Source organism: Cetorhinus maximus, chromosome 2 (assembly GCF_964194155.1).
Source record: "Cetorhinus maximus chromosome 2, sCetMax3.hap1.1, whole genome shotgun sequence".
Classification (NCBI taxonomy): Eukaryota; Metazoa; Chordata; class Chondrichthyes; order Lamniformes; family Cetorhinidae; genus Cetorhinus; species Cetorhinus maximus.
In genome coordinates this window covers 222,099,953-222,125,001 of record NC_135880.1, presented here as the reverse complement: position 1 = coordinate 222,125,001, position 25,049 = coordinate 222,099,953, and the positions used below count along the sequence as shown (strand labels likewise).

The 25,049-nt window shown below is 43.8% G+C and overlaps 1 protein-coding gene across 3 annotated transcripts; it reads left to right on the top strand.

Annotated features, from left to right (window-relative positions):
• Positions 1–43: 43 nt before the first annotated feature.
• On the top strand, positions 44–12,040 carry LOC144671025 (marginal zone B- and B1-cell-specific protein-like). Of its 3 annotated transcripts, none has more exons than XM_078533052.1 (5): positions 44–117; positions 4,564–4,955; positions 6,626–6,747; positions 8,499–8,603; positions 10,085–12,040. In XM_078533052.1, exons 2-5 carry the CDS (start codon positions 4,731–4,733, stop codon positions 10,248–10,250), a joined length of 618 nt encoding a protein of 205 aa, XP_078389178.1. In that variant the 5' UTR covers positions 44–117; positions 4,564–4,730; the 3' UTR covers positions 10,251–12,040. The 3 variants fall into 3 exon arrangements, with proteins under 3 accessions (XP_078389178.1, XP_078389177.1, XP_078389179.1); XM_078533051.1 differs by having other exon boundaries at positions 61–181; XM_078533053.1 differs by lacking the exon at positions 44–117 and adding an exon at positions 4,328–4,346.
• Positions 12,041–25,049: the final 13,009 nt, after the last annotated feature.

Sequence of the window (25,049 nt, the reverse complement as noted above, 5' to 3'; positions counted from 1 at the left end):
TTGGGGGGGCGGGGGGGCGGGGTTTGAAGGGGCGATGCCGTCCTCGGCTAAGTGGGACAGCTATTATCCAATAAGGAGGCAGCATGGGGATCGTTTCAGCCAATGGTGGCTGACGGGGTAAGGAGGCGGGTCCTTCAGCTTGAGCGGGAGAGCGGGCGGCGGAGTTGTCGAGTTGGTGCCGGTGAGAGTTGAGCGCCCATTTACCTCAGAGTGACATGATGCCAAGATCCTGATTTTGTGTGTGTGTTTTTTTAACCAACGAATGATCTCGAAATCCTCCCACCTGGAGAAGGCAGAGGGCGTTTTTATTTTTTAACACTTTATATTCAAAATCTCAACCAGGAGCCTGTTTAAAACCAAATCTGTTTTGGGATTCTTATATTTCACGCAATCTTGAAGTAATATTTCCCCCGTGGATCCTAATCTGACTTTCCCCCCGCCACCGTGTCTGTGGGAGAGGGTTTTCGGCATCTGGCTGGTTCCCATTGTGATGGTCACCATGTTGTCCCTCATGGCCGCCAGGTATGGCCGCCAGGTGTGCCCACCATGTGGAAACCGGTCTCCGTGCCCAACTCTGCAGCCGTTTGCCCGAGATTTTTGCTGCCAGCCTCATCCCTCCCTATCTCTGTACTCTCTTCCAGCTCCACAGCACCTAAGGTCTCTGAGCTCCTCCAATTCTGGCCTCTTGTGAGTCCTCCTTTTATAATCTCTCTACCATCGGTTAGCTGCGCCTTTGGCGGCCTGGGCCCTTCATCGGTGGGAAATCTCTCTCTCTTTCTCTCTACTACCCTCACCTCCTTTCAGTTGCTCCATGAAACCTACATCTTTGATCTTTTGGTCAACTGTCCTAATATCTCCTCATGTGGCTCGGTGTCTTAATTCTGTCTGGCAGTCGCTCCTGTGAAGCGCTTTGGGGTGCTTTCCCAGGTTTTGAAAAAAAAAATGGGAGTTCTCCCCAATGTCTTGGCCAATGCTATCTCTCAGCCAATGTGTAAAAACAGCTTTTCTGGTCATAATTGCTATTTGAGAGAGTTTGCCGTGTGCAAATTGGTTGCTGCATTTCCTGCATTCCAACAGCCACTACACTTCAAAAACTACTTCATTGCTTGTAAGGTGTTTCCGAGGATGCTGACGTTGTGACAGGTGCTATGTAAATGTAGGACTTTCTCCTTTTCAGGACTTCCCTATCCCATGGGCCATTGGATAATTACCTGGAGGGACCCCTGACTGTTGAAAAGTATTTGACTACATTTAAAGTTTGTTTCTTGGCTTACGCTGCCTCTTGCTGTGGTGATCCATGCATGTTTGTCACTCTCTAACACCTCAAGTGCCATCTTCATCTTTGAGGTCAGATATTGAGTTGACATGCTTTATGACAACTAAATTGGCATCTCAGTCTCTTCATGTTCATTCCACGATTTTCACAGCTGCACCTTTCATGCGGGAGACATTGGATAGGGATCCAGGGTGTGAAGCTTGGCTGATTTTATTTTTCTTCCTTTTTTTCTCTTGAGTTGAGTGATAATGCCTTTGCCACCACCCAACGAGGGTCAGCTCACTCAGCATTGGCGATTGAATCTGAAACCCTGTTTTGTATGGATCAGTTCCATTGGGAAGCGCATTTTGTCAACAGTAGGGCACATCTCAATTTACATCAAATGTCAATTTCTCCCTCCCTATGATAAAAATATTGCTATTTTATCCACCTCAAATAATAGCAGGCTTTTAGCTCTTCTGGTGTGTTTCAGGGCTCTTTTAATGCTTTATGACCAATGCCACCTTTGCTAGAACTCTACCTCTTTTAAAGTCATGTTAGGCTATTATTGTGTTTTTTGGCTGAGGTACAAGCTATTATTTGGTTTGAGACTGATTTGATAGTCTGCAAAATACATGGGAGAAGCTGGCACAGGCACAATGATTTGTCTGCCTGCTTCTGTGCTGTTTCTTTCTACTATTCAATATTTCCAAGTTCAAGCTTTACATCCTAGATAGAAAACAAGGATTCTCACTTGAATTATGTAATATTAAAAGGTGTAGATAAGGTAAGCCCAGGATATTTTTCCAAAGTAAGTCAGAGTGGTAGAAACAAAAAAACATATGTAAATGAATGTGAAGTATGTTTTAATGAGTGTGATAAGTGTTAGGAACATTCTATTAGGGGCTACTGTCAAACTACAGGGGCGTTCATAATTCTTTTAGTATTCATTCATGGGATGTGGGCATTTCTGGCTAGGCCAGCATTTGTTGCCCATCCCTAATTGCCCTTGAGAAGGTGGTGGTGAGTTGCCTTCTTGAACCGCTACAGTCCATGTGGTGTAGGTACACCCACAGTGCTGTTAGGGAGGGTTCCAGAATTTTGACCTAACGACAGTAAAGGAACGGTGATATATTTCCAAGTCAGGATGGTGACTGGCTTGAAGGGGAACTTGCAGGTGGTGGTGTTTCCATGTATCTGCTGCCCTTGTCCTTCTAGACAGTAGCGACTGTGGGTTTGGAAAGTGTTATCTATGGAGTCTTGGTGAGTTCCTGCAGTGCATCTTGTAGACGGTATACACTGTTGCCACTGTGCATCGGTGGTGGAGGGAGTGAATGTTTGTGGATGGGGCGCCAATCAAGCGGGCTGCTTTGTTAATATAGTTGGATGTTTGATTACAGGTCTAGTGGTACAAGAGATGCTAACTCAGATTGCCTCACCATTTTTGTCTTTAATTCTTTATCTGACAGATGGATTTTTAAGTAGGTAAATGTAAACTATTATGCACATTGGAAAAAAAAATGTGCATGCAGGATTATGAAGGGCAGGATTATGAAGGACAGGGTGTATCCATTCATTACCAAGAGTGGGAAAAGATTTGGGTGTAATTGTTGATCATTACTGAAAATTTCAAGTGAATCTGTTATCAATGCAGCTGCCTATCAACTTCTGCCGTCCAAATGGGGAATAGTGCACAGGGCTCTCTCTCCTCACGCAGTCTCTATATCAAAATCCTCCCCACAAAACACATACAGAAATTAGAGAAACAAACTATAGATAGATACAATACTGAAAATAACTCCTATCTGAAGTTGACTGCAAGCAGAGTCAGATAGGAAGTTGAACTCCTACGCTTGCACAAGATTTCAAAAAGGCAGCAAAACTGAGGCCTCATCTCAGAGACCTCCATAGTGAAGTTGGTAATTTTGGGGGCTTTTGATATAATGTGAGGTCAGAAAGCCGTCTGAAAATGTGGCTGAAACTCTAAAACTTTTTTCTTAACTCACATGGCTTGTTTAAAACATAGATTGCTGAGCATTCATTAATCAGGTGACAACCCTATTTAAATGTGGCAGGACAGTGTGGAAGTGTGTACAGGTTCTTTGAATTGGGCTTATACAGGACTAGTTTTAAACTGGATAAGCCTCAAGAAGCTTGGATGCTTGACTATGGACTAGTGGTACATGAGATGCTAATTCAGATTGACTCACCATTTTTGTCTTTAATTTTTTATCTAACAGGTGGATTTTAAAGTAGATAAATGTAAGCTATTAAGCATATTGGAAAAAAAGGCCAGATAACTAAGATCATATTTACGCTTCTATTTCTTAGCCACTGGTTTTTCCTGTTTTAAATTATATGGTGCTGGAAAGAGCTACTCAACAATGTTGGACAAACCTTAATCAGAACACCAAGCTCCACTAGTATCTGCTGCTTGAGATTAATGGGGAATGGCATGCAAGCTTGGGGACTCCTTCCATTGGGAGCAGAGAGCATTTATGTAGAATTTTCCTTCAGGAGACTAATTGACAAAGGTTTGTCTGATGGAGAAGATTGTACGTGGTATAGGTTTCCTGGATCCAAGGTTTGCCCTCATTTTAGAATTCCTTTGAGATTGGCCTACACAGTGTGGTCAATACAATTCATTTTAGGATCCATTAAATCAGTTGAGTTTTGTTGGTGTGGATCGACCCAATATCAGCTTCACATCTGTACCTTATGATTTTTATTAGTATTCTGCAGAATAAACTTTACTTTGAATAATTATTTATTTCATCACTACTGATTCTACTACGTCCAGCTGAAACTTTTACAGAGTTTATAAGATTTCACATACATTGAGCAGTGCACTGGGAGACAAATGCATGATACAGGAAAATGGTGGGATACTGGTGTGTGTTTAGACTACCCTATACGTTTTCCGTCTCAGCTGTGGAGAAGCACAATAGAGAATGGAGACCAGGTGTTTCCCACCTGCAGGGAGTGAAAGTGAGTGGAAGAATCATCTGTTGACCTAATCTGTTTCAGATTAGGATTTATGAAGGCAAGAGACATCTGCTGCTTCCCAAGCCTGAGATGGCCCTGTGCTAAGGTGACTAGAAAAATAGAGGAAGTAGAAGGCTGTTCTTGAGAGTGCCAAATGTCCTCAGAGACATACTAATAATCTTTCAAACCATAATTATTTAAACCAGAACCAGATGTTTTTTGATCTGTAAATTCTTGCAGGTAAAAGAAAGAATTTGGCTTAAGGTTGATTTAATGTATTAAAAGGCACCTCTATAGAGTGTGTTTTTCTTCTTCTCCTCCAGATTATTTTAAAATCGCACAGCTGCTATTTTTCATTTCCTGATTGGTGCAGCACAAAGACACTGAGTACCACCACGTCAGCATTTGAAATATTTATTGCCAGCCTTTGCTCCAGTACATTCAATAACCCTGATTGAATGCATTGCTAATAACTGTCGCAGTGGCCATCATGAAGTTTCTTGTTGTGGCAATCCTAACCCTATGTCTGCGTGACAGCGCCAGTGGAGTTGAGAAGAATGGGAGGCAGAGAGAGTATGCTTCTCAAAGTTCAGGGCAATTTCAAGAATCAGGGACATTTGAAATGAAATCACCTAATCTGAATGATGAGGAGTTTCACTCCAGCCACATGCCTGATTATTTGCAGTGTGACTCCTGCAGAGCAATTTCTTATCAGGTAGGTTCAGTGCTTTGTATGATCACTGGCTCTTGTGCGGAAAGAGCTATGTTTTGGTACCCATTCACTTAGAGATACAGTGATCTTTTTTTCTGGATCTCAGTCTTCTATCTATAATTATCTTTGTTTATGTCGTCATTTCTTTCATATCGCTTAATTTAACCAAGTTAATCAAATAACTATACAGACTATTTCTGTTAGTTCAAAGTTGTTTCCAAAACAAAGATTGAAGTTATCCAGTAATTGAAAATTACAAAACTCAACTAAATAAGTAACCATTTTTATTCTTTAAAAAATTGTCGGATTATTCAAAATCCCTACATTATAATGGTGGCTACACTTCAAAAGTATTTCTTTGAATATGAAGAACTTTGGGATGTCCTAAAGTCATGAAAGGCACTATGTAAATGTAAATCATTTTTAGCTGGCTTCACAAAAGGAAGAGGACTGCACCTATATTTATCTGTGTTGGTAACATGGAGCAGGAAAGAGTATTTATTTTTGTGTAAAAGGAGTATTGACAATTAGATCTATAAAATGGTGAATTTTATCTTAGTAAGTATCAGTTGTTTCACTAAATTTTAAATATTTCTAGAAATGAAACTGGTAAATTTATTTTGAGTGCCCTACCATGCACCGGAAAAGAGTTGTGGATGATTCAGTGGTAGAGATAAGGTGGGGCTGTCCCACATCAGGACCTACAGACAAATTTAAATGAGCTTAAAAAAGACTTCATGAGTAATGTTAGAAGCTAAGTGCAGTCAATAATTGTTGTGGGTGGCACCTTTCTATGTAATAAGTACTTTTAATGATTTGATAGTACAGAACTTGAGTTTGCAAACAGAAAGAGCATGTCCATGCATTGTGCCTTTTTCAACTAAACAAAAGTTTGGGGGACAGCCATTCTCTGGTTCATTCCCCAGGGCAATGCCGTGACCAATCAGAGTCAACCTGCTTGGTATGAATTTAAACAAAAGCTTGGCAGTTAACTGTTCCATGGTGCATTCTCCATGGCAACACCTCTATCAATCAGAGTCCGCTTGCCAACCAATCAGCAGTCTTTTCTCATGCAGTATAAAGTGTTGTTCCCTTCAGATTTGGTATTGCGAATCTGTCCTGATGAGTGCAAGGTGAAAAGCCTCGACAGCATATTTATTTTCTCAGCAATAATAAGTACTTGTTAATTGCTAGTTACTATTAAATTGATTTATACTACAAAATACATTTCTGCTGGCATGTTTTTGAAATGTATGCTGAGAAGCAGCACCTTCTCGTCCTAACAGATGAAGCCAGTCCTTTTCCAAGTATTTTTAGTTACGTTGGACAGAACATTAGAACAAAGTGTAATAACAAATTCCTTCCTCTTTTTGTCCTGCTGGGAATCGAAGACTATCTGACGTCAGTGAGGGCACCATCCGTAAGCTTGCTGAAAGTTGAGAGTAATATGATGGGTATAATAGAAGTTTAGAACCACAGCAAACATACACCCTTAATGAAGAGGCTTCGAGTGAGAAATGAGGGACCACAGTTCGAATAGGATAAGGAAGGCAGGCAGAAGAAAGTTGGAATACAGTATGATAATTATTGAAAAGACTGGCTTAACTTCCTTTTTAAAAACATTGACATTATTAAATTAATCTTTCGCTTATTGTTCACCCTGTACTGTAAAGATGCAGGAATATCTTTCAAAGTGGGAATCGAAATCCTCTACAGTGAAAGACGGGAAAATAACACTGAGTGAATCAGATTACACTGATGCTTTGGAGAAATGCTGCTCCCAGAGTTGGGAAAAGTGAGTTTCTGCCAGTTTAACTTTTACAAAATGAAACATTCCCTTTCATTGCTCGTTCTAGATAGTGATATGGATGACATAAAATAGTAAGTAATTGTGTACAAAAAATACCTTAGAACTGAGATTGCATGTCATAATTTAGCAATTGTGAATAATTGTAAGATCAAATTATTTTGATACTTTGTCATAAATAGTCTCTTTTATATTTAGATAAATAATTGAACTCCCTGGGAGTGAGTTACAGGCAGGTGTCTAAGTGACTATACAGGGAGTGGCAAATAGCTCAACAAAAACAGCTGGTTATATAGCATCTTTAATGCAATAAAACATCCCAAGGTGCTTCACAGGAGCATTATAAAGCAAAATTTGATACTGAGCCACATAAAGAGATGCTAGTGCAGATTTGGTCAAAGAGGTTGATTTTATGGAGCATCTTAGAGGAGAGAAGAAAAGTGGAGAGGTTTAGGAAGGAAATTCCAGAGCTTGGGGTCCAGTCAGCCGAAGGCACGGCCGCCAATGGTTTAGAGATTGAAACCAGGGATGCTCAAAATACTAGAAGTAAAGCTTGCAAAGATCTCAAAGGCTTGTGGGGTTGGAGATTACAAAGATAGGGAGGTGATTATCTAATATATAAATCAAGACCTGACTAAAATTTTCAACTAGTATCGTAAACCAAAACTCTAATTGTGGTTCAGATCACAGGTTTATGAACACTACCTGTTAGAACAAGATAAGATATTAGCTTATAACTACACCACAGTATTTTAAATATATTTGTCTTTAAGGGGTATGAACTATTTAGTTTTTAAAATTTTATAAAGAAATAGTTTTTAGTTGATTTCCAATAAATTGTGTGGATAGAATGCAATTTTAAAAATTTTTTACTAAACTTACTTGCTCCATATCTGAAGAGCATTTCTGGAATTACCTACAGCATAGAGTAACTGTAATTATGTTCCACATTGAGACACATAGTAATTATTGAACACATCAAATTAAAAGTGTGCAGCCAGCGGTATGGGTTTGGTTTCCTAGTGCCCCAGGCACGCTATGATAATAGGCAAGGATAGTTCAATGCTAACATTTGATTGCTTCTAAGAGCAGGGGTTAGAAGCATTGAGAACAAATAACACTTTCTACTGGTTTTCAAATGGTGTACCAGAGACATATATGGTCAAAACTTAAACAAGAAAGTATTCTCAGGTTGTGGATCATGAACGCTGTGGTCCTGGTGAACTAAATGAGCGTCTTGTTATTCATCATCCTTTCCCCCAACCCCCACCGCCCAGCTCAGTGCTCATTTCTCCTCTGATCAAGAAGCCTGTCACAGCCCAATGCCCAACTTCCAATTTCTTTCTGACACGTGAAAATGGTCATTTGAGTGAGGTGCCAGAGGGCACTGTGAAACTCTACTCCAGTAAAAGTCAGCACTTCAAAAGAGAAGAGAAAAATGGGCAGTGTTTATTTTAAAGATCTCTTGTGGCTTATGATGTCATACTAAACCCTTCAATGTGTATCTTTATAACAACTGCAGATTGTGCATCTTATGATATCTCTTGTACTGTGATGTCTGGGTTATTAAACCAGGCACACACCCTGGCATGTTTGTCAGAGTTTCAGTATTTCTCCCAAAGACTTCTACTGTATAATTAGATTTTTTTGGTACTGCATCTATAAATAATAATACTGTTATTTGACCATAAGGCCCTGTGTATCAATGTTTGTTTTGTTCTATTTGATGCACTTTGCAGGCATGGTGTAATAGAGTTGGATGGTGTTAAACGTCTGTCAGGCCCAGGACTGGAGACAGAAGACTTTATGGGAGTGATGATAATGAGCGGACCATGGCCAGGAAGGTAAAAATACCATGAAAGCTGTAACTTAAATACCGAAAGTGTAGTAACCGTTGCATTCCATTGCTCGTGGAACAATAATAATGTTTTCGCTTAAGAGATTGTTAAGGTTTAACACCTTTACAGTTTGACAGTTGTACTTGAATAATTTATAGGAGAATGTTTTCTCGGAACTTGTTTCCGTAGAATTCCCCCACAGTAAATTTCCAGAGTTAATAGGCAGGTCAAGAGTTGCTTCTGTGGAGTGAGTCACTTGGTTAAAGATGTCGCCTATTTTGACGCATCTCACTCAAAGCAGTTGCAGATTTGTATAATTAAAAGGATTTTCAGCCTTCTTAATGGTGGTCATCATAAACCTCATCCTTAAAACTTATTTAGTGATACCATTATGTGTGTGGAGGAAGACTTGCATTTATGCAGCAACTTTCATATCCCTCAGAAATGTTTCAAAGTGCTCCATATAATATACTGGCTGTTATGTAAACCAGAAGTCATTTTGTGCACAGGAAAAAAGGAAAGTCTTGCATTTATATAGCGCCTTTCAAGACCACCACACATTCCCAGGCATTTACAGCCAATGAAATGTAGTCACTGTTGTAACGTACGAAATGCGGCAGCCAATTTATGCACAGCAAGCTCCCACAAACAACAATATAATAATGATCAGATAATTTGTTTGTGCGATGTTGATTGATGAATAAATATTGGCCAGAACTCCATGGACACTTCCCCTGCTCTTCTTTGAAATAGTGCCATGGAATCTTTTGCATCCACCTGAGAAGGTCGTCATGCTTCTCTGTTTGATTTCTCACCCAAAAGACGGTACCTCCAAAATTACAGAACTCCCTCAGTTCTGCACTAAGTGTCAACCTTGGTTTTTGCGCTCAAGTTACTGGAGTGGGGGTTGAACCCACAATCTTCTATCTCAGAGGTGAGAATGCTACCAACTGATCCACTCTGATGACATCCCACACACAGCCATGAGTTGAATTACTAGGCCAGAGTGCTATAAACTGAGCTAAACTGTCAGGGTGGGGAAGAAGGATTGAATGATGCATCATCCTGAACCTCTTCCTGGCCGAAGGGGATCGGCAGGCTTGTGAGCAGGTTGTCTAAACTCAGATTTGTAAAACATTGTGGTATTGAGATAATTAAAGAGATGGATAGAAAAGGTAACACTATAATTCTAAGTTATGAAATTAAATTGCTAAATAGCAACAAACACAAATTCTCACATAAATAATTGAAACAGCAAGATAGAGATTAGAATCCCAAAGTTCCTGCTGTTCACAAAAATAAATTGAGTATCTGAAAATAGAAAAGACGGGTCAATGTTTGGCGTTTTCTCTTTCAGATGCTGACAGACCTACTGTTTATTTCCAGTATTATCTGTTCTTTTTTCAGATGTCCTCCATTTACTTATTACTTTTTAAAAAAAAATGTTGCTTGTTCAGGTTGTTAACATTTCTGCTGAACTCCTACAGGTTGTTCAAAATGTGCCAAGCTTACCTAGGAGAGTTTACAGAAGAGGACATTTACAAGGAATACAGGAACAATCGGGATTACTTAGAAGATTTTCTCTGCTTTGGTAAAAATGGAGCTTGCACAAAACATAAAAAATTCCAAACAGCATTTAAAGATGAAATATAAGCATTTTGCCCTGGCTGTTCAGGTGACAAGTGCATATTAGGAATTTGGGCGAGGATGTGGGAGGGTGGTTTTGGGTGAGGGGAGAGTTAGCAGATGATTTTTTTAATTCATTCTTATTAATGAACTGAAAATGAGGAATCTGGCACTCCTCATACCCAAATTCCTGATATTCACTCTTGTCATTGAAATCCTACATAATAGATAAATCCATTCATCTACAGACGCTGGTAAATAGTCATGCTTTTGTAACCTCATAAGTTGTGATGTTGAAGTTCCATGACATTCTCCCATGTAAATACTCAGGCTCAGAAACCAATTGTGCCGATTAGCAAACAGTCCCCACCACTTAAAAGGCCCACTTTTACAACAGGCAATCACTTATATCGACCAAAAAGTGAAAAACCAGTAACTGTTAAATTCGAAGATGCTGCTTATGGTGTCTTTAGTGCCCGTTTATTACAGGCAGAAACTGCTGGAGGCCAGTTGGAAAATGAACCAATATTGATGAGTTTTCGGATTATGAGTGCTCCAAACCTCCTGTGACAAACTGTTCACTTTTCTGATGACTCTGTTTGCAGGTTTTATTGAAGCCGGAACTATCTTTGGATAAGTGCAACTGACAATTTCTACAGTGTTTTAGAACTTAGGGAAAAATTACTACAATCTGTTGCTCTGAGCTGTAATGTTTTGGTAATTTATACCACCGACAGCAATGCTCCGCGCACACATGCACATGACTGCAGTTATATGGGTATAGCGGGAAGGTCGTGTTCACACAAATGCTATAAGCGCTAGGGGCTAAATCTGATACTGTGAAGAAGCAAGTAAGTTGTCAGTGGAGGCCTGGAAAACAGTCAGAATGTGATAATCATTTATAGGTTGTGGTATTTCTAAATTGATTTTAATCTTTTTGAAAACAATTCTCTACTTTTTCTTTCCTCTTGAACGATTGACCCATTAGTGAGTACAATTCTTTACCCAAGTTGCCATCCCTAGGAGCAAAAACAATGAATGTCAGCAGATAATTTTATCCTAGTGTAGTGGTGGGAGGGGAGGGGAGGGGGGTGCAGTGGGGAAACATTACAGCTGTGCACACTTCTATCCTTACCTGTAAGCCGATGTGCATATTGAGCAAAGGTCACACATGAGGAACCTGAGCTGATTTCTCTCCTTAGCCAGGACCACCAAGTGTTAAAAGCAAAATACTGCGGATGCTGTAAATCTAGAACAAAAACAAAAATACCTGGAAAAACTCAGCAGGTCTGACAGCATCTGCGGAGAGGAATACAGTTGATGTTTTGAGTCCGTATGACCCTTCATCAGAACCAAGTGTTAACATCTTTACTGCCACCTTGGTTAGAATCAGTGCAAAACAGGCACTGAACATTAAGACCTTCCGGTCATATTGCTCGGTTATACCTCGCTTTCACCAACTGACCATTTGAGGGGAAGGATTGATGTATCTAACCTAGCTTTAATTTTATATGTACAGCACCAAAGTCAGGTCAGGATACAGATGTTAATTATTGTAAGTTATGTTTAAAGCTATGTTTGAGACCCAATTTTCACAATTCACTAAATACTCTTTGACCGACACAAAAGCTGATATTATTCAGCGATCATAAGTCAGATATGCATGTGTCCGAAATTTGTAATTTAGATTAAAATACTTTTTGAGATGAATAGAAAGAATCACCCACAAGAGGTACTGCAAGCAAGTTTCTGGCATTTATCTTGTTAAGTCTAAAGTTTAGTAGTATGGTTAAGAAAAATAAAGAGTTTGCATTTTTGAGGCATGCGTTAATTTTTTAAAAATTCCTTCAAAGATTTTTGGTTAATATGTTTAATATTTAATATCACTATATCTTGATTAAAAAACTGTTAGTTATCAGATTTGTTGTGGCCCACCAGTTTGGGAGGTAACAAATTGTGGTGAGAAACACTTTTCCACCTTTGACATTCAGCATCTGCATCAAACATCCTCAGGGCTGGTATAGCATAGGGTTGGATAAAGAGTAAAGACCCCTCTGAAATAAAACAAAAAGTGCTGGAAAAACTCAGCAAGTCAGGCAGCATATTATTCTGTGGAGAGAAACAGAGTTAACGTTTCAGGTCGATGACCTTTCATCAGAACCGTTGTTCGAGGAGTTCTGGATGCCTTGGAGATATCTGTGATCATAACAAGCAGGGTGGAATTTAAGTTGGAATCCATGAGGAATAAGCTGAAGCCAGAGACAGTTGCTGATGAAGAAAATGTGGTTGTGAAAGCAGTTGTTTTTTAGATACCTGAGCAAACACGAGAAGGGAAATAGAAAGCAAAAAAGGTGAACAAATATGAAGAAACAAATGGGAATCTCGTTGGAGAGAAGGGCAGAACTTTTTCAATGTAGGCATTACTGGAAGAGAAGTGGCAGTGAATTAAACACTAATACAAAAGCAAAATACTGTGAATGTTGGAAACATGAAATAAGAACAAAGATTGCTGCAAAAACCTAGCAGATCAGGCAGCATCTCTGGAGAGAAACAGAGTTAACGTTCCAGATCGATGACATTTCATCAGAACCCTTTGCATTGTCTCATCAAACATTTGAGGGCAGGTACGTCATTTATTAGGCACAGAGTAAATCTCACTCTACATTGCTCCATTAATCACTCCCATGGTTCAGTCTTGAATAAACTATCATCGGTTCTGCACCAACAAAATTCATTATCCTTAACCTCTGAAGTGCATGCCACACTTTACCAGTATGACATCTTATATAATTTTCTACACTTGCCACCCTATTCACTGGTGTCTCTGTGTCCCAGTCTCCACAGCTTCCCTTTCTATTAAAAATTGCTTGCACCTCAGATACATTCCCTCCTATTCTGTTAACAGTAACTTGCTGAAATGAATAGCTACTGCCTTTGAGATCATCTGGCTTTGATCTGCATCTGCCTTAGATATTTCTTTCGGTAGATCAAGGCTTCTCTCCCTTTCCCAACCAAGCCAGGCTGCTAGCTGGGCAATGGGTACCTATAATGCATTGCTTCTGATCGGAGTTCACCTGGATTTTCGGGTTCAACTCTTAGTGGGCTGTAACTTGCGGTTGGCGGGCGGGGCCCACTCGCCGACATGTAAAATGACATGGGGTGATATCGTGCGGGCGTTCCGTGTCATTTACATTTTCAGGTCGGAGGGCACGGAGCCGAGTTGGCTGCACGCCCGCCGCCCTGTCAACGGCCACTTAGGCCATTAATAAAGTAATTCAACTAATCAGTGGACCTGCCCATCCAACCTTAAGGTTGGCGGGCAGGCTGGGAGCCCAGGCGGGGTTCCGAAAAATCATGAAACCTCGTCCACAGGTGGGATGAGGTTTCATGAGGGATTTAAAATGTTTATAAAATGTTGAAATAAAAGAAATTGACATGTCCCAGCTCATGTGACAGTGTCACATGAGGGGACATGTCAGGACTTTTTTTAACCTTCCAAAAATTTTTGCAACTTCCAGCAATCTACCTGAGGCGGCACTTTGCGCTTCTGAGCGTACATCACGCTGGGTGGGCCTTAATTGGCTAGCCCATGTAAAATGGCGCGCCCCCGACTGGGGGGCGCCGATTGGGAACCTGTCTGCACCCACTCCCACACATCCCCCCCCTCCCCCTCCGACCAGGGGATATTGTTGCCCAGTGTGACCCTGTGCGGACTTGGAACAGGCCTGTGCCCAGAAAACGAACTGCAGCTGCAGACCTGAGTGACCTACAGCAGCCTTAACTGCTGCCAACTAAGGCTGCCGTCCAAAAACAGAGGATTCAATGGGTTCCCACACTGCGGGGAGAATCATAGCAACTACCTGCTTAAGCACCATAGGGCCAGCTAGCCATCATTTTCACTCCTGGTCTGAGGGGGCCTGGAGTAAGGGCTTCCTTCCAGTGGGCAACCAGATAAGATTCACAAAGCGAAATTAAAGTCAGTGATGGTGGCTCCTTCATTTCATGCCATTGCAGTGCCAGTGCTTTGTTTTCAAACGTTCCTGTGAAACTCCTTAGGATGTTTTACTATGTTAAAGGCGCTATATAAATGCAAGTTATTGTTGTTGCTTATTGTAGGTGCTGAGGCCCCGGGAGCCTCCCCTGCACTCCTTGGATACATCTAGAAATCCTATTGTTAATGAGATGGAATTTGACATAGCAGAGGAAAAACCAGCACACCTCAATAAATTACATAAACGTACCCCTCACCCCCACTTGGTTTATATTTCTTTGAAATAGTATTTGAAAAATTTCTGCTCACTTTTTTAAAATCCCCCCTCCCTAAAAAAAACCTTGTGGGTTTAATTTCCTCTGTTTGGCTTGCTTGTGTTTGTTCCTGTTTGCACTCTTTTAACACATTTGTCACCTATGTTTAAAAGAAATGGTTTAACTTGTATGGTGGAATGATTGCAGGCAAGGAAACCCATTGACCCTTTAGGTGACAATTTTAGACAGACAAATGCATATTTTATGCTTCAGTACATAAACTTTGAAATTACTATTGAATCATAAAATGATACATCACAGAAGGAGGCCATTCAGCCCATCGTGCATGTGCTGATTCTTTGAAAGTGTTATTCCAATTAGTTCCACTCCCTGTTCTTTCTCCGTAGCCTGCTTTGGAAGTTATTATTGAACCTGTTTCTGCTCCCCTTTTCTGGGCAGCACTTTCCAGATCACAATGACTTGCTGCTTGAAAACTGATTTTCTCAAGTCGCCTGTTTCCTTTGCCAATTATCTTAAATCTGTGTCCCACATCCTCTGTCCAACTGGAAACAGTTGCTCCTTATTTATTGTTTTCAGTATTAACATACAAAATCCTAGCGTGTTAATGACATTCCTATGTCTAATATCTTAATGGATTAAATATTAATCTCAACTCTGTAAATAATTTCCAAACTATGATCGTTGTAGTTGGAAGCTGTTTCTTGTCTATTGTCATGCAGAATGTGTTGCCAGTAGTGTAGTTTAACCATGTACAAAGTTATGATTGAATAGTAACAGCAGAAAGGGGCATTCCAAGTTGATTTTACCTGTGTAGTTTACTTGGAAAAGTCATTTTTAATGAGCAAGATGTGTGAATTTATCTCTTGATATGGCAACTATATTGTCCCTTACTTTCCTGAATGTGCTGTTTCCTGCTGGGGCACTGTCCACGAGTACCAGTCACTCTTGGGTACCTTACACAAGTGCTCATTCTTCTCAAGTGAGTCCAAGTAGTGTATCAGGGAAGGGTAGCATGACAAAAACAGAATTACCTGGAAAAACTCAGCAGGTCTGGCAGCATCGGTGGAGAAGAAAAGAGTCGACGTTTCGAGTCCACATGACCCTTCAACAGAACTGAGTATAGTTAGGAGACGGGTGAAATATAAGCTGGTTTAAGGTGGGGGGCGGGGGGAGAGAAGTTGAGGGTGGGGTGGTTGTAGGGACAAGCAAGCAGTGATAGGAGCAGATAATCAAAAGATGTCACAGACAAAAGGATCAAAGAGGTGTTGAAGGTGGTGATATTATCTAAGAAAAGTGCTAATTAAGAATGGATGGCAGGACACTCAAGCATGATGCATGATGCTTATGTTACTGAATTAGTAATCCTGAGGCCTGAACTAATTACCTGGGGATACAAGTTCAAATCCCACCATGTCAACTGGAACATTTAAGTTCAGTTAATGAAATAAATCTGGAATAAATGGCTAGGATCAGTTGTGGGACCATCTAACTACTGGATTTTTGTAAAAGCCCACCGGGTTCACGAATGTCCTTTAGGGAAGGAAATCTTCCGCTCTTACCTGATCTGGTCTGTATGTGACTCCAGGCCCACAGCAATGTGGTTGATTCTTAACTGCCCTCTGAAATGGCCTAGCAAGTCAAGGACAATTAGGGATGGGCAACAAATGCTGAACTCGCCAGTGATGCCAACATCCCATGAAAGAATAAAGGGAAAAAAAACCCCTTCTAACATTGCCCAAATAAACATTGAGACATTGACAAAAGAGATTACAGAAAGAACAACTTTTTATAACCACATGAAGGTGTCAATCAAGCAAAGTCAACAATTCACTTCACCCTTCAAAACTTAACCCCTGCTGAACTAATGTATTTGTGAGTATTGGCTCTCAGCTAAGCATTCATAATGATGACAGATGGAGAAACGTTTCAGTAGAAACAGATGGCCAGGCATCTGGGTTCTCCACCATGAGCTTTAGAATGATGCATGGGCTAGATACCTAAAAGATTTAAGGGTTTTAAACTCTTGTTGCTCCTTAAAACTACTTTAACCTTGAGTCCTAAAATCACTAATACTGCAGGTAAAATATAGAGACCATCATGATGCCTGGTACTGGGATAGCAAATGCTCCAGCAGCTTTGAGACCTGTGCCGAGAATTGCTTTTTCCTGCACAACGCTTGTCTATGGTGGATTTAAACTCCCAGCAACACTGTTTGCCCTTTTCTGTCCTTTCTCCCATCAGTGAATGCCTGTACAGTCCTGATATGGGCTTTGCAAAGCAGCCTGAACAGAATTTCCCTAAAAAATAAAAACAAAAAACTACTGCGGATGCTGGAAATCCAAAACAAAAACAGAATTACCTGGAAAAACTCAGCAGGTCTGGCAGCATCGGCGGAGAAGAAAAGAGTTGACGTTTCGAGTCCTAATGAAACTCTTCTCCGCCGATGCTGCCAGACCTGCTGAGTTTTTCCAGGTAATTCTGTTTTTGTTTAGAATTTCCCTAAACATGGCTACAGTGAAGGTAGGAGTTCCTAAACCACGTTCTCTTACATCTAATTTTCCCAGACAGGATCAGATCAGCATTGTGTCGTGCCGTTACTCTCTCTTTGAAGACAACAAGATAAGGGAAAATATACTTTATTTCTTATCAATATAAATGCAAATGCAAACACACAGTCCTTTTGTTTGATCAGTTGGGCACCTTTTGCAATGATTAAGTTTACAATTTCAACTGGCCTTATACCTTTTAATTTACAATACTGCAAGGCCTTAACATTTAATTGCATAGCCCATAAACTACTAAACAACACAAAGGGCAGCTTTGACTCTAGTAATTTCCAGATAACAGATGTTAGGCTAACTGGTCTGCAATTCTGTAGATTTTTCTCTCTCACTCTCAAAACACTTTACAATCAATTAATTATTTTTGAAGTGTAGTGACTTGTTATCTAAGCAAACGTGGTAGCCAATTTGCACACAAGGAGCTCCCACAAACAGCAATGAGGTAGATGGACCAGTTAATCTGTTTTGGTTGAGGGGGATCGTTAGCCAGGATATTAAGGAGAAATAATGTGGTAGGATCTTTACATCACTTGAACAAGCAGGCAGTGTCTTGGTTTAATATCTCAACTAAAAAACAGACCCTCCAACAATGGGGCCTGTGTACTGCACTGAAGTGTTGGCCTGGATTGTGCTAAAAATCTACTAGAACCCACAACTTCCTCATTCATGGTAAAAGCACTACTAACTTAGCCAAGCTTACACTTAGGAACTTATTTTGTGTATATGGATGTATGTTTTTGATTTTTTGAACCCTATATATTTATAGGAGCCATAAAAGCACATCAGAAAAAAAGTGTCATTATAATTTTCACAAGATAAACCAAAATTCCCATTTCTGATCATTGATGGTTCCAATGTTAGTGCTTGTATCAACACCCTTGAATTCGCCATCCCCTCTGATTCATGGTTGCCTCCAATGGTTTCACTCATACTAAACAGTACTTTCAATAGCAATGAACTCCAAGTCCATCTAAGACTTCAAGCTGCCTCCTTACCTGTGAAGCTTTCTCTAGCTTATCTAGATTGCGAAATATGAGGTGGTATCTTTAAATCTGCCATCATCACATCTCTCAAAAAAAAAAGCCTTGAATCCCACTGTCCTTGCAAACTACCAACCCATCTCCAACCTCCTTTTCCTCACCAAAGTCCGTGAATGTGTTGTCGCCTCCCAAACTCGTGCTCATCTTTCCTGGAATTCCACACTTGTAACCCTCCAATCACACCATCTTCTTCCATGGCCTCTTCACTGTTGTCCAGCTGAGTGGGACTGCATTTGCCTGCTTCTATTCTTACCTATCTAATTGTAGCCAGAGTATCACTTGCAATGGTTTCTCTTCTTGCTCCCACACTGCAGCATGTACTTGTATGCCAGAGGACTGGCTAATGTATTGTAGAATTTCAAAAAAGGGAGAGACAGCAAATCTGGGCAAATTTATTTAACAACTGTGGTGGAGAAATTTTGAAATCTGAAGATGAAATCGCTAATATGCACAGATGAAGAAATAATTTTAAGTAGCCAACATAAATTTATATATGCATCATAGGCACACATACACACAGGGACAGGAGTAGGCCATTTATCTCATTGAGCCTGTGCCACCATTGAATGAGATCTTAGCTGATCTCTGACCTAACTCCATATACTCGTCTTTGTCTCATATTTCTCAATACCTTTGGTTAACAAAGATCTACCAATCTTGGTTTTAAAATTAACAATTGATGTTAATTTGCTGTTTGTGAAGAGAATTCCAAACTTCTACCACCCTTTATGTGAAGAATTGTTTCATAATTTCACCGCTGAAAGATCGGCCATAATTTTTAGACTATGTCCCTGAGTCTGAGACTCCCCCAACCAGCAGAAATTGGGCTGAATTTTCCCAGAAGTGCACTAAGTGCGGCAGCAGGTGGGTAAAATGGAGCCCTACCCGCCGATGAAAATGTTTTCATGCCGTATCTTCCCAAGCCCACCTCATTATATGACTTACCTGATGACTCACGTGAAACACGCTGTTTCCACGGCGGGCGGGTGAATGAGAGCCCACCCGCCCGCCATCACCCCACTGTTGTATCACACAGCGGCCATCTTTAAAAGGCAGCCGCCAGCAAAGCGCTCATTGCCACTAGCTCACCACCGCTGCCTGAGAGACATGGCCAACAAAGGCAAAAAGACTGCAGCACCCTGCTTCAACGATGGGTCCCTCGAGCGACTGCTGGATGCCGTGGAGGCCAATCGGGATGTGCTCTACCCCCGCTCTGGCTGCAGGATGGGTAGCAATGTCACCAGTCCGGCTTGGTAGGTGGTGGCAGTGGTGGTCAGCGCCAACGCCCTGCAGAGGAGGACAGCCACCCAGTGCTGCAAAAAGGATGAATGATCTCCTCCATTCCATCAGGTAAGTCATCCTTCATCACTCCCAACTCACAAACTCATTACACATCCACAGTGTCCTCAATCACTGCCAGTGCAAAGGACATCACCATTCACTCCTTCACACACACCGTCATTATCCTCATCCTATCCATGGGACCACTCGCCACCCACACAGCCGGGCATACTTATCATCTGGCCCAGCAGGTGTCCTGATACACTCTCCCCATTTCTATCCGGCTCTCAACAGGAGGGAAAGGTCACAGACAGGTGGAGGGCTGCCAGAATTCAGAGTTGTGACAGAATTTGAAAACAGAGCCATCCAGCTGGCCAGCGATGATCGGGACCGGTCCTGTTTTGATGGTGAGGTCAGCGGTGCTCTACCAAATGAGGATCCAGCAGTGCAACATCCATCAGACAACCATGCTGTGAGTGATGTATCCTCTTTCACAGGCCATTGCCATGCACTAATTATCTCCCCTTACTTACGCAGGCACATCTGGGAAGCAGCTGACTGAGTCCATGGCCAGAGCCTCCATGCAAGCCCCGAAGAAGCCTCTGATGAAGAATCTGAAGGCACCCTCCCTGAAGTCCCGTCACAGCGCTCACCCACACCCTCCACCAGTGCAGAGACACACATCTCGGTGGGACTTAGCTGTAGAGTGGTCTTGGGATCACAATCTGGTGAGCACATCGCGCTTTCTGATCTGCAGCAGGCGGAAGCGGGGACTTCCCAGGTCCCCGGCACTTGGAGGACTGCTGGAGGCCAGAACGTTGCTGTGTCAGGTCAGATGATGAGCCTCTGGACTCGGTCATGTCACAGTTGCTGGAGCTGCAAAGGCAAGCTTGGGAACATCAGGAAGGGATGTCCGCTGCGCTCCTCAGATTGCAAGGCACGATGGAGGAGTCCGTCCACCTTTAAGCTGAGGTGATAGCGCCGGCATTGCAATGCACTGAGGTCAACACTGGCAGGACGGCGGCCGTCATGGAGACCTTGGTCCAGGATGTCACTCCTGCACTGCTGCGTGGGCTTAACTCCATTGCTGATGCCATAGTTGGCCTCCAATAGTGTGTACGTGAGAGGGGTGCAGGGCAGCTCGATCTCACTCCAGCTACCCATTCCACTCACGGAGTCAGCCAGGGGCCCTCGGGCACCCATAGGGAGGAGGATCAGTAGGTGCAGTTTGCAGTGGGGTCATCCACCCAGGTGACTCTGGGAGTGACCGGCCCATCTGACTCCCCTCTTCCTGTGACCTCCGCAGATCCAGCTTCACAGGTTGAGGAGGGTACCACTGCCACACAGCAGGGCCCCGAAAGCAGACGGGGCCCACCAAGTCTCAGCCCTCCAGAGGACGCCCGCCAAAGTCATCACACACAGGGTGTCACAGTCAGCAGGCTGCCTCCACCTCCACTGTGGCTGTCCGGGGAGCACCAAGATGTAGCGGCAGGGTGAGGAAAGTTAAGGAGAATTAGTTGCACAGTCAGGGCACAGGTGTTAATCACTTGTATATAATGTTAACTATTGTCAATAAACTCCCAAGAATGTCTCCCTGCCTCTGGCTCCTTGTTCTGATGAGCAGTGTTCTTGTTACTCAGATGTGAAACTTTTCTGCACAAGACAAGGGCAGGTGTCTCAGTCCAGGGCCTCTTCCCTGTGTCTGTGCAGCCTTCAGATCACAGTGATGGTCCAGCCTCACATTCGCTGGAAACATTACTGATGCCTGTACCTCGGTGGTGCTGGTCATTGCTGCCAGAATGTAGTGGGCAGGCACCACAGAGTTCTCCCATTCTCTCTGTGTGCTCTCAGCACCTTTAAGGTGGGACTGGCCCCCAATGACACCAGCATCTGCGACCAGTGATGCTGTGCACCAGCTCCTGAAGGGCTGAGGTGCTGAAGGCAGACACAGCATCAGCTGCATCTAAAGTTTCATGGCTGCGTCTCTGACTTGGCCCTGATCATGGAGCGCAAGTGAGCTGCCCTCGGCCAGACAGGAGTCAGACATTCTCAGAGACTATGTGAAGACCTATGGAGTGTCCTCACTGCATGTTGTCATCATCCTCCTGTGATCGAGTGACTATTAGGGCCACCACTGCATCTCCATGACAGGAGCATTCTCACAGAGGGTATTGGCGTTGAGATAAGCCAACTGGAGTCAAACGTTCACAACTGCGATGTGAGGATCTGCAGGGACACTTCACTGCATGTCGTCATCATTCTCCACAAATCTGGCAGCTATGAGGGCCTCCTGAGTGTGCCTGCCTCATCTAGCCAGTGTGAGAGCCTCATCACCGTCGTCGTCACTACCGAGGACCCCCTCACCCTCATCCCCATTAGCGTCCTCCTCATCGGAGGAGACCTCCAGCTCCTCCATCTCCTTCTCAGCCAGCTCCTCTCCTCATTGCAGCGCCAGGTTGTAAAGGGTGCAGCAGACGATGATGATGTGTGACACCCTCTGTGGACTGTATTGCAGGCCTCCACCAGACCAGTCCAGGCACCGGTACCGCATCTTCAGCATCCCGATGGTCTACTCCACCAAGTTGTGAGCTGCTGCACGAGCCTCATTATAGCATCGCTCTGCTGCAGTCTGAGGCCGCTGCATGGGTGTCATCAGCCACGGTCTCTGCGGGTAGCCTTTGTCCCCAAGGAGTCAACCCTGCAGTCTCTGTGGACCCTGGAAGACTGCAGGGATCTGCGAGTGACTCAGGATGTAGGCGCCGTGCACACTCCCTGGAAACTGTGCGCATACCTGCAGGATGTGTTTCTGATGGTTGTACACCAGCTGAATGTTTAGTGAGTGGAAGCCCTTGCAGTTGATGTAGTTCACTGAGTGTAGCGATGGAGACCTGAGCGCCACATGAGCGCAGTCAATCACCCCCTGCACCTGTGGGAATCCCGAGATCAGGGGGAATCCAATGGCCCTGGCATCCTGGCTGTCCCGGTCCCAGGCGAAATGCACAAAGTTGTGTGTCATGGAGAAGATGGTGACCGTGACCTCATGGATGTATTTGTGGGTGGCGGATTGTGATATCCCACAGAGGTCACCTGTGGAGCCCTGAAAGGAGCCACTGGCGTAAAAATTGAGCACCATGGTCACTTTCACAGCCACTGGCAGTGGATGCCCTCCATGCCCCCTTGGCATCAAGTCCTGCAGTAAGTGGCAGATGTGAGCCACCAGGTCCCTAGACATGCGCAATCATCAGCGACACTGGCTCTCAGTCATCTGCAGGAATGGCAGGCTATGTCCATAGACCCTGGGTGTCGCTAGGCACCGACCAGCCACAGCCTGCTATCGTTCCTGAGCAGCATGTGCGGGAGCCCCTGCTGCCCCTTCTTCATAAGGTTGCTGCTCCTGCCAAGTGCCTGAGTCGCTCTCTCCTCCGTCTTATATGGCCTCTGTAGGCCATCAGGCATACAGTTAGGTCACTAGGATCCATGATCCTGACATGGTGCTCCTGCAGTATAAAAGAGAGAGAGGTGTGGTTATCATTAGCTGTACTTAGCACCTTTCCTGGCCGTGTGTGACCGCCCCTCAATGCTTCCTGGAGAGTGCTGGTCACCCCTTGGATAGCCAGAGATGAGTGTGCTGTATGGCTGCCCTGTCAACCTGTGACATGGGGGGCACTAGTCCAAACCAGGATGCTGAGATTGCAAGGGGCTGTGAGCGCCTGCAACAGTGACTGCTACATGGCCAGTGTTGGCGAGGAGATTGTATAACGTGTGCAGTCCAACTGCTCTGCGGTCCAGCGAAGTGGTGGCAGACTCGAAGTCTGTGTCGGTGGGGTTGGGGGGGCGGGGGGTGGGATGCAAGGGGTGGTGGGCGGAGAGGGTAAGGTGTGGAGCGCTTGGTGGTCCTTTGGTGCCTCCGCAATGCTTGCTTGAGCTAGGAGCCCGACCCCAGTCCTATCACTGTGGCTGCGCCTGATCTACGTTACTTACAGAGGCCTGGTCAGTTTATACAGGGTGTCCCTAATGCGTGGCCGCTCCCCTCGCTTATCCTGACCCCCCACCCCTACTCGATTGCCTGTGCGCGGGATGTACTTGCCAGCACTTGCCCCCAGACACCCCCGCCCCTCAGCAGTCGCCTGCAGGGCCAGGCATCAGTTTCCCCCGGTGCCCCTAAGGCCTGTAAACCACGGGCGAGCTGTGGAGAGCGCTGCTGCTCACCCACCTCGGTTCCCCCAAAGTGAAAGCCGCCAAGTGCCCGTCGCCTGCGCGCTGTCGTGGGACACGTCGGCGTGTTTTCCCGCCATCGCGGACGGATGATACGGCGGGGTTCCAAGAGCCTGGCGGGATGGCCTTTTAATTCTATGCTAATGTATTACAATTAGCTCCCCGCTGACTGACGGAGGGAAATGTGGCCCACTGTTGGCGGGCTGAGCGGAGGATCGCGACCTGCCTTCACGCCGAAGTGAAGTGGGTCCCGCCATATTTTCCATGCCTATCACACCCACCGCCAGCGGGCTCAGAAAATTCCACCCATTTTTTCTCTGCCGACCTTATCTGTTCCCCTTAAGATCTTGAAAAATTTGATCAAATCACACTTTAACCTTCTAATTGCCAGGAATACAACCTTAGTTTGTGTTATAATTAACTTTTGGAGTACAGGTATCATTCTGGCAAATCTGCGCGACACTCCCTTCAAGGCCAATATTTCCTTCCCAAAGCGTGGTGCCCAGAATCGCTCACAGTAACTCCAGGCCTGGTCTAACCAGGGCTTTATATGTCTGTAGCACAAATTCAACTCCTTGTATTCTATTCCTCCAGATATAAAGAGCAGCATTACACTTGCCTTTTTGATTATCTCCTGTACCTATTCATGACAATTTAACAACCTTGGTCCTTCGAGCTTCTTTGGACCTCAACTCCTCACCCTTTAGAAAATCCTCTGTTCGAACCTTTTTAGATCCAAAGTGGATTACTTCACATTTGCCTACATTAAAATTCAGTTCATCTATTAATATCTCTCTCCTCCTACCTGCACTGCTTACAATGCCACTTTCAGAAAGAAAGTTCATTCTTGATAAACCTGAGAGAGTTCTTTGGGCAGGTAATAGAGATGGGGAGAATCTGTTGGGACTTTCAAAAATAAAAACAGAAAACGTGGGGAAAAACTCAGCAGGTCTGACAGCATCTGTGGCGAGAGAAACAGAGTTGACGTTTCGAGTCCGTATGACCCTTCTTCAGTCTTCATAAGGCCTTTGGTAAGATACCATAACTCAGGAGATGAAGATTGGATATAGAGCTACAGCAAAGTTTCCATAATCGGGGAGGGGGGTGGTGGGAGGCGTGGGAGGGGTGGGGGTGCAGTAACTTGCCTAGGAGCCACGTCAGGATGGAGTTCTGCCATGGGAGAGCAGTGGGATAGGCAGCAGCTTGGCTGCCTGCTGACTGCTGGCCAATTTAGCCAACTAGAGGCCCAACTATTGATCATCCTGGTGAAGTTGCCCTCCCCATCACCCCAGCTGCATGGAGCTGGTCTCCCTGCGTCTTCCCTGGAAGCAGGGTGCTGGGGCTCCAAGGCCAGAGGCCCTGATGCCACTGCTGGAGGGGGTTCCCTCCCTGAATGCAGAAAGATGAAGTGTCTTCCCCCTCTGCGAGGGCAGCTCAAGGGCAAGAGACTTTCTTGTTATCCT

Coding starts and splice junctions, on each gene's coding strand:
- LOC144671025 (XM_078533052.1), top strand. CDS start 4,731: ATGAAGTTTCTTGTTGTGGCAATCCTAACCCTATGTCTGCGTGACAGC. Junction 4,956..6,625: donor GCAGAGCAATTTCTTATCAG/GTAGGTTCAGTG, acceptor TGTACTGTAAAG/ATGCAGGAATATCTTTCAAA. Junction 6,748..8,498: donor TGCTCCCAGAGTTGGGAAAA/GTGAGTTTCTGC, acceptor TGCACTTTGCAG/GCATGGTGTAATAGAGTTGG.